The 17057-nt window shown below is 42.5% G+C and overlaps 1 protein-coding gene across 1 annotated transcript in view; it reads right to left on the bottom strand.

Moving 5' to 3' along the window:
• Nucleotides 1–15955, bottom strand: part of tenm1 (teneurin transmembrane protein 1) — a 165170-nt gene extending 149215 nt beyond the window's left edge. Inside the window, exons 1-2 of the mRNA XM_051419664.1 lie at nucleotides 15534–15955; nucleotides 2640–2911 (exon numbers count right to left, since the gene is read on the bottom strand). Of these exons, the coding sequence (XP_051275624.1) occupies nucleotides 2640–2856 (217 nt within the window). The 5' untranslated portion in view covers nucleotides 2857–2911; nucleotides 15534–15955. The remainder of the gene's footprint in view (nucleotides 1–2639; nucleotides 2912–15533) is intronic.
• Between the last annotated feature and the right edge of the window lie 1102 nt (nucleotides 15956–17057).

The following is a 17057-nucleotide window of genomic DNA, read 5'->3' as shown; positions in this document are numbered from 1 at the left end:
ATGGAACTGATGGAATAAATTGAAATCTATACACATACTACTGTAGCCTGGAACCATATAGACTCCACTAAGAAGTCAGGAAAAAGAAAAAGACTTCCTCTCTTCACTTAGTGCAGTTAATATGTGTGTTAGGTCAGGTCTTTTGAACATGAACCGCAGTGTTTCAATAAAAGCCACAGTCTTGTTGACCACTCCATTGACCAACAATGTGTCTTGCTGTGCCTGTTTGATGGGGTCAAGACCAACTGTGGCTCACACACTGTTCTGCTGGAATTAAACTGGCGCAAGATTGGTCACCACTAGACACAACTGTTTAGCTCAAATTGGCTGCAAGAGGGCAATTCCGGAGCAAATAGGCTATTTCCCCATAGCAACAAACATGAATTGACTGTACACTGAAAACACGTCCAACCATTTTGTTTGAGTTTAGCAGGTGATTAGAGGGAAAATTATTTTTTGAATAACCGCCCATTCCCTGCCATTACGGTCGGCTGCTCCTGACTCACTTCATGAAAATGTATATTTAACACTGCTTTAACCCAGTGTTGTAAGTACTTGTCATAGGTAAAAAATAGAATGGCTGTTAAAACGGTCAGCGTCATAATTTTATTGTCTGCAGTCCTGGATGTAATGAAAGTTGAACACACACATTTTGTTTACCCAATGGTGTAATTTCCACTAATTTCCTCTCAACTCACTATATCTCTAAAAACTGTCCTCTTACTGTCCTTTCACAATAATCCACATGAGAGAAACTGTGAGTAGCTCGTTTGATCTCTTGTTTTTAATTATTATTGGGCGCTCACAGCAGTAAGATTATGGAAAAACATTACTAACAATTTTTTTTTACCTCAGCTGAAATTTAGACAACCTTACCCTGTATTTGGTGGAGGTTGTTGGGGCCATACGCAGCCTGAGAGGAAGAACTGACATGATTCTGGGTTGGAAATAGTACTTCAACTTCCTCTACATCTTTTTCAGGTAAAATAATTCAGTCTTGATTTAATCTAATATTCTCCTCTACAACACTGAAAATAAACATCAATCAGCCCATACAGGATGGTGTTCTGTTTTGGTCTTCATATTTTCTCCACCACATCTGGAGCCAAATCTTTGTCCTTTTGTTTATCCACATGTTACGATTTATGTAACTGTATTAAATATAATTGTACTTTATGCATTAGGCAATCAAAATACACACATTTCGCAAATGATCAGCTTCTTGTAAGGCTGTTACTTCTAAATAATTCAAATATTTACACTCAGTAATGACTCAGTTCTGGTTTTGTAAAATATTTAAAAGTGTGAACAAATTAATTTGAGTTAATTAATAGGCAAACTAAAACAAATTATTGTGGTCAGCTCCTTATGCACTGAAGAGCAAAGAGATGATGTGGGATGAAATAGAGATATTTTTTAATATCGGGGAAAATAAACAGATGGGAGAAGAGAAGGAGGGAAAGGAAGGAAGGGAGGAGAGGGCGTTCAAGATGTGGCGGTGTAAAAGATGATGAAAAATATGAAGAACATGGGAGGGGAATTAAAGGAGAAACAAATTGGCTGATCTTTGTCAGGAACAGCGTAATCCATTAAAAACGTCACTGGAGGCAATGTCCCCCCTTAACAGTTGGTTACTTAGGTAGGGTATACTATATATAACTCTGTTGCCCAAAGATGAACAGATGTGCTTCGCAGAACCGGCTGTCATTGACATTTCAAAGGCTGCTTTGGGGGGTCTTTTGCACCTTACCATATGACACTGATGGCAGGTGATGTTGTTTGTTATGGAAACAGAAAGGCTGAGTAACTGTTGAAAAGGCAAGTGCTCTTTGACACTGCAATGTTGTGGAAGCCATGCAAGCAACATGATGATAGCTAATGGCCATCGATGGGTTGCTGCACGGCGAACAATATGTCAAAATCCACAGTGGGTGGCATTCAAATCATGAAATCCCCGGAGTGGCCTGCTTGTCAGGAGTTGTAACTGTTATGAATGGCTAATGTTGCCTGTTAGCTTGGTGGGTAGGTCTTGCAGAGTAGCAGGAGGTTGGGGTAAGGGAAAGTGTATCTATTGATCACTATGAACCTTGCACAGCGGCATGCTCCTGATGAGGTGCAGCTTCTCTCTTAACACCACACATGACCTGCATAAAGGCCATCCATCACAGCACGCGCTGGCCCATTTCTCCTCCTGTCACCTGCAGGGAAGAATTCTTCGGTGTGTACGTGTCAACGCACGTTTGTATGTGTGCCTATGTCCGCCAGTGTCTGTATCTGTGAGTGTGTGTGTAATGAAGGGTGGTTTTCCACCCCAGGTGAGGCCAGAGAGGTTTGGGGTTGACCTAGTTTAGCTGTGGGAGAGAAATATCACCTCCATGGAGAAGAGGTAATTGGCTGCCTCTGACTGTCCTTCTGGCTCATTGTGGACTGTAATAGGTAATTCACATAGGTCCTTTTAAAGACCTCAGTGTGTGTGTGTGTGTGTGTGTGTGTGTGTGTGTGTGTGTGTGTGTGTGTGTGTGTTTGTGTGTGCATGAGTGTGTGTCTACCGTATGTGTGTCAATATCCATTTGCGTTTATAATACAGTATCTGTATATTTTCAGGTAAATACATCCAGCAAACATCCTGCGTGTGGTACCTGGCTGGGCTTGGCTATAGTTGCTCTGTCTTTCCCGGTGTGAACCGAGGGTGAGGCGTAGCTCATGTGTGTAGTCAGGCAGGGTTTCGCGTGAGGTGTAGGAGCGGTGGTGGGCACGGCCATCTTCGCTTTCGTCAGACGAGCTGGTGTAGGACATCTCCATTTCATGGCGCCCCTTCGACAACGGCTGGTAGGGTTTACTGTCCATCTCCTCCATGGCTTGTAATGCTCCACTTAGTCACTCAGCACAGCCACAGCACAGAGCACAGAGTCTGGAGGTGAGAGAGATGGAAGGGAAGGGGGAAAGGTATAGCAGAGGAGGGAGGAAAGGACAGCAGAGAGGAAGAGGGATGAGCCAGCGGAGGAAAATGAAAGGAAACAGGGGATTGAACAGACAGGGTAGAGAAGAAAAATAGCACAAGAAGTCTGTTATTGAACACAGTGGGACAATATTGCAACATCTGCTCATTCCAATTACAGCAGACATTTATAAACAGTATTTGGCTTCTTTCATATTTCACACCAAAGGTTAGTTCCAAATCAATACACTCAGAAGGGACTGCGATGGTGGCCATTATGTCCGGATGCGTTTGAAGAGAAATTGGCCGAAATCAAGCACAGCTCTCTGTTCTGTCACTTGTGGTTTCTGTTTTCTCTAGCTACTGTAAGCTTTATCTCTCTTTTACAGACAACCATTGACAAGTTGTGGATAAATCAACAAATTTGTAGCTGAACCAAAAGTCTGTCACTCACATTAAACACTGACTCATCAGATTCTAAAGTAATGATGAAACACTATTAGACACCCGTCTTTACAGTGTCATTGCCCTTCCAAATGGAGCAATGATAAATCAGCTCCTTTATTCAGCTCAGATTCTCTTGTTCTTCTCTCAACCACATCAAAATGTACTTCTGATAACGTCCAGCACAATATGCTTATACCGCCATAACTAATGATTGATTGGGACAACGATTAGAGAACAGAAGAAGTGATTAGAAAATACTTCATTCATATTAGCTCTCTTTCACCGTGCCCTGCCTGAGGCCTTTCCAGCCTATTTCCTGCAGATATAAAGCTTCTAAATGGAGCTTGAGAGGGTCATTGCTCATAGAGACAAAGTGCTATGGTATTGACCTCTTCAGGGAGTCCTGTAGTCCATATATCAAAGCCATTAGAGCGTGCCTGCTCAATACCTCAGAGATCTGCAGCACAGGGTGATCACCACTAGTCTGATACAAGTTTACAGCTGACCTTTCTACCACTGCAGTAATGCTTTTATTCCACCTGAAAGACTCCTTCCTCTGGCCTCGCACTCACCCTCCTCATTCCCCACATGCATGCACATGCACGCACCAGTTTGCGTGCACGCACACACAAACCACCCACTGACCCCTGACAGCAAACAGTCAAAAAATGGGCCAAGCCGCTCGCACATTCATCCCACACACACCCTCACCCCCTGCGGACATTATCATAGCGCAGATGATCTGTAAAACCTCCACACTTGTTTCTTCTTCCATCCACCTCTTGTGTTTTCTCTTTAATAATAACACAAAGCACAACAATGCCTTTAAAATATATAACCACATTTTGCATCCAATTATCTTAGCACCACTGTAGCATACTGTAAAGCCTCTATAACTCACACACATACACACACTCGTTGTTCCCTGCAATCACGATGCCTTTCATTTTGATTGGCAGGAGTTATTGCTGGGAATCAAAGCCCACTATTATCTCAGCTGCCCTGTCAGAATGGGATTGACTGGTGTCACCTTCTCTCTGGTACGGCGAGGAGTGAGTATACATTACCCTGTGAGCTCTGAGCTTGCTGCAGGCGCTGACTGCTGTCTGTCTCTACAGAGGCTCTCTGTCCCGTTTTATGTCTGTCACACGCTTACACGCAAGAATGACAGCAGGCATGCAGTTCCCTCGTCGTGTGTGCACATACACAGACTGTCTGGTGAACACTTTGCTGAGTTCATGTAGTCCTGCTTGTATATTGACATGTGCAATGTGAAATACTGTCTGGTTTCCTTTCAAAGACACCCCTCTCCTGGTTAATCCATTCCCCTCTTTCCCTCCTCTTTCACCATCCCTCTGTCTTGTACCAGTCCACTTCTGCTCTCCCTCCTCCTTCCCTCTCATCTTTGCTTTTCTTCCCTTACCTTACATGCTTTCCACCCTCCATCTCGTCCTCTGAGGCCCCTGCATTTAGAGAAGTAAGCCTGCTGGCGGGGGTTATTCTCGCTAATTCTAGCCCACAGTGGGGTGCCCATTAGGGGGTTTGATTCTTGGTTTTGATGTCAAAACCTGGAGGTTGTTTCCTAGAGCCAAGCTCACTTCAAACAAGACACACAAGCGTTCTGTAGGACTAGTCAGCATGTGCCACCTGAGTGCAACACCAGCCAAGATTTGCAATTGAGGAATATCCACCTTGGGGCATAGTGGGCACAAAAACCTTACTATGGGTTACTATTCATAGAAAACACACAAGGATGACCCTGGAAAGGTCTTAGGATGTGGGAGTAATTAACATCATGCTTGAGTTAATTTTTAATAGGAGCATCTTCAAAACTTTTGCTACAAGTTTTGGATCATCCCTCTCATAATGTTTTTTATATACATGTAGAGCAGGGGACTACACGAAACACTGAGGGATCCCTTAGTGAAGCAAACTAAGTGCTTAACTGACTGCATCTCTGCTGCCAAGGACTAACAACTAATCTTAATCATCTCCATGCGAGACCTTAGTATGTAAAATTCATAGACATGAATGATTTATGCATGTCCTACCTACTGTATTAACCACAGCATAGCACTGTATGTGTTCTCAATGGGAAACTTATTTATTGATAGACTACTGTAACAAAATACAGTAAAATTTAAAAAAAGCTATAAAGACGCAGTGGAAAATTTGAGATGCATCTCATGTGAGTTTGTTTCCGTTACAAATGGATTAATAGTCAGTACCTGCATGCAGTGACAATGTATGTATATATTATTGTGTGATTTTATTTCTAATTTAATTCTAATCTATAATTCATAAGTGTGTAATGAACTCTTCACCGCTCGGTTTAAAATTAATACAAAGTGACAACACTGAGTGAAACACATGCATCGCATTACGTTGTTACCCTCCTCCTCCCCTGCTAACCCTTCTCTTTCGGTCTCTTATCACTTGTTCTTTTGCACAAACACACGGGAGTGATAATCCATGGCTACAGAATTGCAATAATATCTAATGGGACTCCTCACCCACTTGATCCCCTACTATCCATTCATTTGCTCAAACAGTGCAACCATAGACCAGTGGGCTGTTTTTGCAAATCTACTTAGAGAAGTGATAAATGCTCACATACACAGTTGCTTTTAAACAGGATTTACGCTCTGAGTCATCTCCAGAGGGGCGGGGTCCCTAAGATGTCCGACAAAAACAACAATAACATAAACAGCACGGCATAGATCGCCATGTGTAAAGGCAAGGACCACGAGGACAAGTCAAAACCGATTTACACTTTCCAGTCTCAAATGAATGCGCTGAAATCATAGCGAACGGGAAGAGAGAGCATGCAAAATGGGAAAAAGAGAAAGGCAGAAAGAGGATTGGGGCCAGGCAGCAGCAGAGAAATTGAGTTTCACATTGGTAAATAAACAAGGAGGATGGGGAGAGCAGAGTGCCGTCCAACAATATTAGCTCCTCAGATTATTGATACAGTATAGTTCCAGGATTTCAAAGACATTTCCACCATGCAGAGAAGGTCTTATTTTCATAACAGCCTGGAGACCCCTAGTGAGTATGAAGCTACTATCTTTGTTAGCTCTCGTCTTTACACGTTTCCAAGAAGGTTGTTTGCACAGAGGCGAGCTAATCCCACTCACTAAACAGGCCTCGCAAGCCAAAGGAATGACGATGAGGAACCTTGAGAAATATATACATGCCTTAGCATAAAATGTTAACTCGTTGACGCAGATGCTACGAAGTGAAGTCATGACAATCCCGCTGTTGTTTGCAGGTTTTCATTTTGTCTACTATTATGATGGCTTAATCATCAGAAGGAATCGAGGCGCAGTCTGTTGCTGCAAATGCAAATCCAGGCTACAGGTCCTACGGGAGTAAACAGTGAGCTGTCAGAGAGGGATGCCTCTCCTGGAGTGAGGGTTTGTGTGTGTGTATGAAAATATGGGGTAGGTAGGACTTAAAAAAATCTGTTCTATTCGTTAGCAACACCATGGCTCCTCAGGCATATGACAGGGACACCTCAGATGAGAGGCCCTGAAGGACCCACAGGACCCCGTTATACCTAAACCACCGGAAACACAACAAAACAACACACCGCCCACTGGGATCCCTCAGCGCCTGCCGAGAAGAGGGAGGGGAGGATGAATGGAGAACGAGGATAAAGAGAGTGATGGATAGATAATGAGAGATGGAGAGATTTCACAGTGAAAATGGGGGGAATTGAGGGATAGAGAGATTGCCAAGTGAGACATGGAGTGATAGAGGGTTTTAATTAGTGGATAAGGGCTAGCTATCTGTGGGCGGCGGTAGCACTCTCGTCACGTAGTTGTGCTTTCATAGCTGACCAAGCCTGAAATCTCTTGCTGCTAATGCCGAATTTACCAGCAGAACACATACTGTAGTGTATACCCGGCACACACACACACACACACACACGCACACACATAAGCCACCATACATACAGCATCCCTGATAAGATTCAAAGATGAAACGCATACTGACAATCAGCCACAGATGGACACACACTCAGTGGCCCTGCGCCCACACACACTTATAGCATTTCACACTAACCGACAAACAACACACTTGAACACCCACACACCATGGAGAATCAACACAGTCTTTACTGGCCTTTTCAGCAAAGGCCCTTGCACATTGTCTATGCGCGGTTGCGGTGTCTTTACCATTCAGCCTTCACTACACTGCCTACCTTCATTATTCCTCACACAGTAGCACCCAAGGTTAATGCTTATATGCACAAATCAAGTCATATAGGTGATGTAATAGCCGAGTGAGTCTGAGTGTGTGCCCACTGGTTTCAGAATGAGAGCATGACCAAAAAGCAAAAGAAAAACAGTGTGTACACAGTGCGTGTGTCGCAGAGAAGCAGATCGGTTTTTGAGAGGAGCTGTCAGGCGCCAGGAAACCATCCTGGGCCATTTGACTATTTATAGTGGACATGGGTCAAATCCCATATTGCACAGCATGCTTGAGCAGTGAGGTGAAATCCATAAGGTCTTACACTATTCATGCCCTCTGAATGTGGCCTAGAGTGAAGGAGTTGCTAAGCTTGAACTTTTCAAAGGCTGTTTTTATGTTGACTTGAGTTTAAACTTTTCTTCTTTCTTTGAGATCTTGACCAAAGTATAGCTTTTTTCTGCTTCTGTCCACACTAGCACTTCCTTTTCATGATATCCACTTTTACTCCTCCCCTGTTCTAAAGCCCATTGCTGATTCCCCATAAGGCAGAGGAGCAAACAAAAAAACACAAAAGGACGAGAATATGAAACGGCCCACATATGCCCCATACACGTATTCAAATGCACAACACCACATTCACTTGCAGGGGCTCACAGGCATTTGACCACAAATACACAGACAGACACGAAGCAAGAGACACCACCCAAAACCACTTAATCAATATTCCTGACAAGGCAAAGCCTTATTCAACATATTTGATATTCCTCCTCTCTCGCAAGATAAATTCATGTCACTGTCCTCCTAGCAGGACTAAAAGGCTGTTCACACTAACTCGCTTTGCAAATAAAGCTTTACATCAAGACTGACAACCTCCTAAGCTCTCTGCATCAGCCACTGCTTGGTAAAAAGCCTCTTTCAATAATGCATTTGACCGCTAAAACCTCCAACACCAAAAGCAAAGCAAAGTGGCAGCATTACAGATGCAGAATTAATTGATAAATCAATGGCATTGATTCCAGAAATTGGATTTGGTGATTAGCAATTTAGACAGTATTTCCTGCGCTCTCCTTTATGAAGCTGTTGATTACAGAGAAATGAGTGAGTAAAGAGCATTAGCCCTGCAGAGGAGTAGCTGAAAAGATCTACTAGTAGCTGTTGAGCAGCATTGCAGATTGATTTCTGAATGCTAAGTGGGCTAATCTTCCATCTACACTGTTACAATGTGATGCTTGTCATCTGGAAATACCCAGGAGAATGTGAGAGAGGAGGAGGATTTTTGGGATGTTCCCGCTGCGAAAGTCATGAGCACTCCCTGCGGCTCCTCCTGCTCCTCAGATCTGTTCTCAGCCTTCACCTCCTCTCTGATTCTCCTGGCCTTTTGCAGTCTAAGGACACAGACAGCATTCAGCAGGCTTGCACAGAAAAATGCTTTTCAACAAAGAGAGGAGCAGCTCCACAAAGGCCACAAGACTCAGTCGGGAACAAACTGTGGTCCTGGTGACGCTCTTTTGTAAGCTGATGAGACAGAGATGTGTAGAGGCTGAATACATTCTGCCTGTTCAGTGTACAGAAGTACATAAATGCATCTCAAGGTTATGGCATACCATTTGGTTAACCATGTGCTCAGAAAAATATAGAGAATTTAAACATTCCCCAAGTTGTATGGTTGTTAGAAATCAAAGTGATGTTTTCAGCCCTGAAGGTTTTGCCTCCTGCATGTGTGAGATGCATATCAGTGAAAAGAGAAGTCACCGTTTTCTAGATAAACAAATCATTTCAGCTTGAAATCAATAGGGAGTCAGTTTAAGCACTTTTCTCTTGAATATCATATACCGTGCTTTGTTTTTTCATTTATCCTGTATCTTATTTTCCATTGCAGCCTTTTCTTTCTTAAAATTTGCTCGGCAAAACTGCATTGGGCATGTTTCTTAGCAATTTGCATTTCTCATTTTGTTGCTTGTCAGATGAATCATTGTGTCGTCTGAGCACATTAAAGAGAACAAAATATGAATTTTCCAAACAATTCCTTTTCTAGGCACATCGGGTCGGGATGACATGCAGTGCATGCTGTAAAATATGGGATTTCAGGATTGTTACATCTGGAGACAACATGTATTAGGTCTGCTTTACTTGAAAAATGGCTGCACACTGCTGCCATGGTTTTCTTGGAGTAGATTTGGGGTATTTCTTTGCTAGAATCACTTTTCTTTGTGCAGTTTGGCTTGGCGTTTTGGCTGGCAGTCAGCGGAGAATATGTGTCTCTACAGTTAGAAGTCAATTTGGGCGATGATACACGTACTTGAAATACATCCCAGAGTTCATGGTGGATCAAGACTCATTCTGAAATTAAACCTTAACATCAAAACAACTCCCCTGCAACATGCTGAAAAAATATTGAACTCGCTTGTACTGTACTGTACTGTATTGTACTGTATACATGGCTTCCAGCAGAGATGCATCAAGCACCGTTTTGGAGCTATTCATCTTTTCAATGAGTTAATAATTCATGATCATCTAGAAAGTAGAGCTATGAATATTACTGATGATACACATGAGGCTATTTACCAGTCAGCAGGAAACAGATGAACTCGTTTAGAGGAGAGATGTACAGTATACCATCAATGTGTTTTATGTTGTTAAATAAATCACTACATAGGTATGCAACAAAGCTGCAGATGCAACTTATTCATGTTGAGGTATTAATCATGGTCTCGAGGTCCAAATGTAGGTGTATAATGTGTTGTTGATGTTTCATTGTAGGCTGTAGGCTAATATGTAGCAGGTGTGTGGTTGAGTCGCTTTCAGATCAAATACCTTATTACAGTAGCTACAAAGGAAACTGTGGGAGTCCAATTGTCTTGATGCTGACGATGTGCAAAGTTTTTGTGAATATTTGATAGATCTGATTTTAAAAGAATCCTTCCCTAATAATTTCCTGTATTGATTTGGCTGAAGGTGAAATGCTGCTGTACATCTTGTCAGTAAAACCTGGCCACTGTCGACTCCCTTTTGTCCTCTGTGTCAACAAAAGCAGGATAAAATCAACGCAAATATAATGGATTTTAACTTAATTATTTTGACACCAAAGCCAAGACGTGCTCTTTGAAGTGAAGGACAATTTATGTGGTAATAAATTGGGGAAGAAACAAAAATTGATTTTTCTTCTTCTTAAGTTGTCCACTGACTTGATTAATAAAAATTTCACGGTGAGAAATGTGTCCCTGTAGGTGTGCATCAGCTTTCTGTGTGTGTCTAAGTGAGACAGTGTGCCAAGAGTGCTGTGTGTGTGTGTGTGTGTGTGTGTGTGTGTGTGTGTGTGCGTGCATTTGTGCCTGCTTAGATATTAGTATACACAGTACCTTTTGTGGAAAGGGTGTGGACAACAAAATAAAAAGAACGTGAATGTGCGTATAGAATATTTGCAGGGGAACAAAATAAAAAAAACAACTTACGTATTGGGGATTGGACAGTAGGTAAAAAAAACAAGACATTAGAAGACATCACATTGGGACCTAAGGGACATTTTTCACAATTTGCTGACATTTTACACAAAATAATGAATCAATTGATTGAGAAAATATTTGGTAGATAAATCCATAATGAAAAGTTGCAGCCCAATACAACAACACACATTAAGTCCTCAAACTTTACCATACATTTAAATCAACATAATTTCTACCGCTCTTCTGTTTTAGCCCTCTAGCTAGGTGTGTGCCATCAGCACTGCTCTTCACACACACACAGACACACGCACACACACACACACACACACACACACACACACACACACACACACACACACACACACACACACACACACACACTCCTCTTGACAAATTAATCTCATATTTTAAAGAGAAGTAGAGTGGGCTTGACCAGTAAGCCTCTCGTGGCTCTGATCCTTCTGTCTTCTGACTAGAATTTGAAAGAAGGGGTGGGTGAGTTTAAAGGTAGAGGAGAGCGAAGGGAGGCTGTGACTGCTGCATTTTCCCAATACAAATCTCAGATAACACCCTGCTTCTTATTTAACTGTATATAGTTCCTGACTCTTGCCCATAGCCCAATTGAAGAAGACAAGAGAGAATAGATAGAGATGCCAGTTGAGACATAGCCAAATACTTTGAAGAAAAATGCCTCAGGCATATACTGTATGTGTGTGTGTGTGTGTGTGTGTGTGTGTGTGTGTGTTGTGTGTTTGCGGCATTGGTGACTGAAGGTGATTTTTGGTTTTGATACTATTTCTGTCTCTGTTGCTGTTGGTCCCACTTTTGGCTTCAACACTGAAATAAACATTATTGTATTTGGATGATTTTGATTTTATCAGAAGGAAAAAAACAAAACAACGGAGACTTTGCTGCTGATGTTTTATCCATTCAGTACTACATGGGGAAAAGGGTACCGAAAGTAAGGGAGAGCCAAGAGGACACGTCTTGTTTTTAATAAATAAAGTCTTTTACAAAGATTTATACCTTATAAAAACAGTATCTTACTTTGGAAAGAAAGTCTATGTATCACAAACCACGTGTAAAAATAAAGAAAAATAAAAGGCTACTCTGTCTGAAAAAGAGTTGCACTGCTCTTTATTGAATTTGCTGTCAATCAATTTATAAGAATAATGACCGTAAGTTGGACCAGGGCTTTTATTCACTGCTTATTATCAGTAAAAATGTTATATTGCCAAGAAAGCTTTGAGTGCATTAATTTTAAACACAACTGTAAACACTGGGCCCATACTGCCATATGAGCCTTTTATAGCGTAATTTGGTGATATTATATTGTTTTTGTATTTCACTTTTTTTAAATCACAGCGATGGCAATTTCCTTACTGCAGAGGCCGACCACAGACGAGTGAATAGAGGAAACCCTAATTAGCACTGCTGGATTTGTTAAACAATTCCTCTTGAGAATGGAGCAGTATTGCAGCAAGAAGGTAAATATTTGAAGTTGTACAATGGTTACATCTCTAAGTGTCTGTGTGTGTAGATTTGTGCGTGCAAGTCTAGTGGTCCAGCACTCTGATTACCCAGGCACGGGTTCTTTTACTTTGAAATTATCAGCAGGCTGGTGAACACTCTGACACATTTTATGCTTTTCCAGCAATTACATTCTTACCATATGATGGACATGCAGAGAGAGAGAGGGAGAGAGGCAAGGATAAAAACTCCCACTGGGCCTCATATTGCCTGCAAGCTTAAACTCTGACTGCAGCACTAAATGTTGTACTCAATATTATAAACAACCTCTGATGCATTTCACATTGTCCTCTCACTAATTCATGACCCCAATTTTATTAAGGAAATTTAGTTTTGCAGAAAACTTGCAGGGCATAAGGGAAGTGTGTGAGCGATTCCATGGGAGAGAGGAGCATTACAGTGCCAGGGGCTACTGCATTCCTGGAATGAAAATTCATAAATAATGCAGGGCTGGATAACAAAAAGAACTCCCCCGCTGTCTCGCACAGCACTGCGCTATCCAAAGGCCATGCAATATCACTCAAATCTCAGAAAAACACAAATTATTAGACACAAGCGAAGATTTTTTTGTTAGTGGTTTCTTGACTCAGGACAATGGGATGTGCTTATGGCAAAACGGTAGTATCCTAACACAATTGGAATTCTGGGCCTAAATTGTCAGGAAGTTGCACTGAAATAATGATGGGACTCCAAGCCAAGCAGCTGAGCAGCTTCTTTTTGGATTGCTAAAACTCCACATGCACCACTTGCTTAACAACAGTAAGTACGAAAATGAAAAAGTGAGCGTGCAACAGCTGAAAGCGATCATTAGTATAGCTGCAGCCACTGACCACTAACTGCTGCTGAGGGAAAACCAGAGAGTATGTTGAAATGTAAAACTGAATATCTGACTGATTGAATAGTCATGTGGTTGGTTGGTTGGTTGGTTGGTTGGTGGACTGACAGAAATGCCAATGCCTCATCAGTAGTGTGTGCGCAACATGTAATTGGTGGAGTGACATTTCAATTCAAAGGCTTGGCCTCTTATTGTGAAGGCGTTGCCATAATGGGTGTGCCATTTAAAATATGCACTTAATCACTGCTCATCACTACCTCCATTGCAGCAGCCTTTGGGGCCTAAAAACCCTCCACATGTGGACAACAAGCTTACACACACACTTCACCAGACAATAGTATGAGCAGCCCCCAGCTATGACACACACCTCATCAACACTACAGTACAGTGGGACAAATGAATGTAGGATTACAATCATCAACCACCCCAGCTCCCATACATCATCCTCTTCTTCAGTGTGCATGTGACTGTAAGTGTGTTTGTGTGGAAAAAGACACAGAATGAGTGTGTGTGTGTGTGTGTGTGTGTGTGTGTGTGTGTGTGTGTGTATTATCTAACCTCCATACACAGATGCTCTCTATTAATCACAAAGAGCAAAGAGAGACTGCCTCATTTTTATCATCACTATCAATAACGTGCAAGCTGTGGAAGAATTAAGCACGGTGAGCAGCGTCAGGTAGGGCAGTGACACACAATGCAACATTGACAGAGTCTATAAGCTTGTATTTTTTATTTTTTTGTTGTTGTTGTTTTGGATCTTATAATATTACGGAAGAACACAATTCAAACATCAGTACAGTTCTCTGAAAGACGTGCACAGTGGCTGGAGCAGTATAGTGCATTAGTTTAATGTATCACACTTATTGCCAAATTGTAGTTTCTGATTACAAAGCATTTGCTTTTTCATATATATATATACACTTATATATATATATTGATAATTTCCATTTCATAGTTGAGTAAAGCAAGATTAACAAGCCATGCATGAAAAGTATGGGATGCTTTCTGAGTTTCTCCTCAATGGAAGAATATATTTAGACAATTACTCAGAAATATTATTCATATTGATATTACTTATTTATTTGTTTCACTTATTTAATTATTTATTTATTGGAAATATGCCTTCAGTGCTTTGCTCCAAGCAATTATTTATAATCTACTGTGAAGGAGAGGAGTGAGGAGGTCTAATTTAAATCTATCGGAGCATATCCATCCTGGAGCAATTTTCCCTGCCTTCACAATAATTATGATTTATCAAAATGCATTTGCTGATGTTAATTATTCACCCTCACACGTTTAAAACACAGCCAATGCGAAAAATAAATACCATGCGGTTCAATAATTTAGGCAAGGGATGGCTTCACCGGCTGCAGCATCATGCAGAAGGCAAGAAGTTCATGTATGAGGTGTAAAAAAAAATCTATGCATTTATCAACGGAATAAAGCAGGTCACAGTCTTGAAATGTGTCCGGACGTGCCTGTTGGACCTGTAGTGGTGGTGGTGGTGTCTGGCCCGGGCCCGGTAGGTTGCGTTGATGTTGGAAGACAGAAGGCGCGCGTCAGAGAGATCTATACCCCCTGGATCTCCGGTGGCCCCGTTGGCATCATTAGGCTACCTTTACTGCTGATGGAGATGGAGTGGACGAGCCCGAACTGGAGCAAAACAACTCAAGGCTGCAAGCGTTGCTGAACCGAAACGAATACGACACTTGGCACACATGAAGCAGACAGTCTGCAGCCGTGTACCTGGACTGTCATCATTTAGACTTGACTGTCAAACATACAGGTTTGTATACACAAAGTCTGCATCCCTACACTTCAAAGGAGGCGCACTGATTTTCATAAAACCGCACCATACACACACACACACACACACACACACACACACACACACACACACACTCACTCTCTCTCTCTCTCTCTATGTCTCATGTCTGCCTCTCTCTGGCTTTCGCGCACACACATGCATACACACACACACACACGGCCCATAGCACCTCACAGCACATCTGAACAGCTGATAATAACCATTTCCTGTGAACTCACGTTGTCTCAGCACCCAAGCCTCGTTTAGCCAAGCAACATAGTAGCCGATCTCACCCAATGAGCCCACTTAAAGGCCAGAACAGAACGTGCCGCTTACCTTTCCGACGTAAAACCATTCCTTTAGTCCGATTCCATGCTATAAGAAGCCTGCAAAATGCTGAAGACTGTGCAATCCCCCCTGGTAGAAATGAGACTTGAGACGCGGTACTCTTGCTTAAAAAAAATGTGGATTGAGACACCTCTCTTTCTCTCTCTGTGCCTGATGGTCTGGTTTCGAGGCGGCGGTGCTGATGCTGATGATGCTCGCTCTCAAATGCCGGTAGAGGACGACGAAACGATTTGCGCGGAGAGGAAGGGATCTCCTTGCAGGGGCTGTACGCGGGCCAGCTCCGCCGTGCCGTGTGACAGGGAGCCCGGCGCGGTGCGTTTAGCCGCAGTTGAACCCGAGGAGGCTGACGGGTGATGCTGTTGCTGGTGAGGCTCGGTGCCGCTATAACAGCATCCCTGGATCATACCACCGCACCGAGGAGAAGGGGGTGTGGCACAGACTGGCCACAGACTCAAACGCGCACAGGCTCTCTCCCTTCAGGAGGTCGTCTGGATCACTAGTTAGACTCATTCAGGTGATGCCATATGGCTGCACTGTTGTCCTGTGCTGGAATGCTGACTCATTAATATTGCCTCAATGGTGAAAGTTGGGTATTTTCTGCCAGCGCTGCTGCCTTTCAACGGCATATTTGCAAATATTTAAAACAGTTCAGCAGCAACAGGCCTTCTGAAATGCAATTTCATCACATATTATAAAAGTAAGGAGCCATTACAGAAGTAAATAGAGGCTAAAGAGCAAAACAAAAACAGTATTTACAGTGTACATACAAATAGACGATGGATTTCAACACTAATTTATTGCTGCAGTGGGCCTGGTTTGTGATAACACCTGGAGATAATCTCATAATGTCTATTTTCTTTTGCTAAATTAGCCACCTGATGATTCTGACCTGTGCTCTATATGTGTGCTGCATTGGTTTTGGTGTTTACAGCCAGTCTGGTACAAACAACTTGTGAATGACAGGGGTTCTAATGATGCAGTTTATTATTTCCCTAAAGCATAGTACGCGCGGGGCTACAAACAACCATTTTGACAGCTGCTTCAGTCTATCTGCCTTTCTGCCTGTCTCGCTGTATCCCCAACACAACACAACAGTATGCATCTTTTATCAACAATAGGTTTTGGCACTTTCCATCAGTTTCATCACTATAGTTCTCTCTAAATGGAGGCTGCAAGTCCAGCAGTTTGGGGCTGAGAATGAAATGATCCTAGGGAGCACAGGGAGAGAAAAGACCTATAGCTCCAAGTCTGTTTGATAAAATTGTGCTTCTCTGGCGTAGAGATTACCAGTGTGTTTGTCATGTGGATGTGGGTTGTCAATATGTGGCTGCCAGACTGCTTCTTGGAACAATGACTGCAGAAGATTGTAATGGATTTTGATCAGGAGTCCGAAGACCTCCAGAGTTTCTGAGAGCGTAGCCCCACGTTGGAGGGCTGTGTGTTTCTGAGACTCCATGTTTGCCTGCAGAGTCCTAATGGCACATTTCACCTCCAGCAGCTGGGTAAACGCTC

Source organism: Dicentrarchus labrax, unplaced genomic scaffold, assembly GCF_905237075.1.
Source record: "Dicentrarchus labrax unplaced genomic scaffold, dlabrax2021, whole genome shotgun sequence".
NCBI lineage: Eukaryota > Metazoa > Chordata > Actinopteri > Moronidae > Dicentrarchus > Dicentrarchus labrax.
This window is presented reverse-complemented; position numbering and strand designations above follow the sequence as displayed.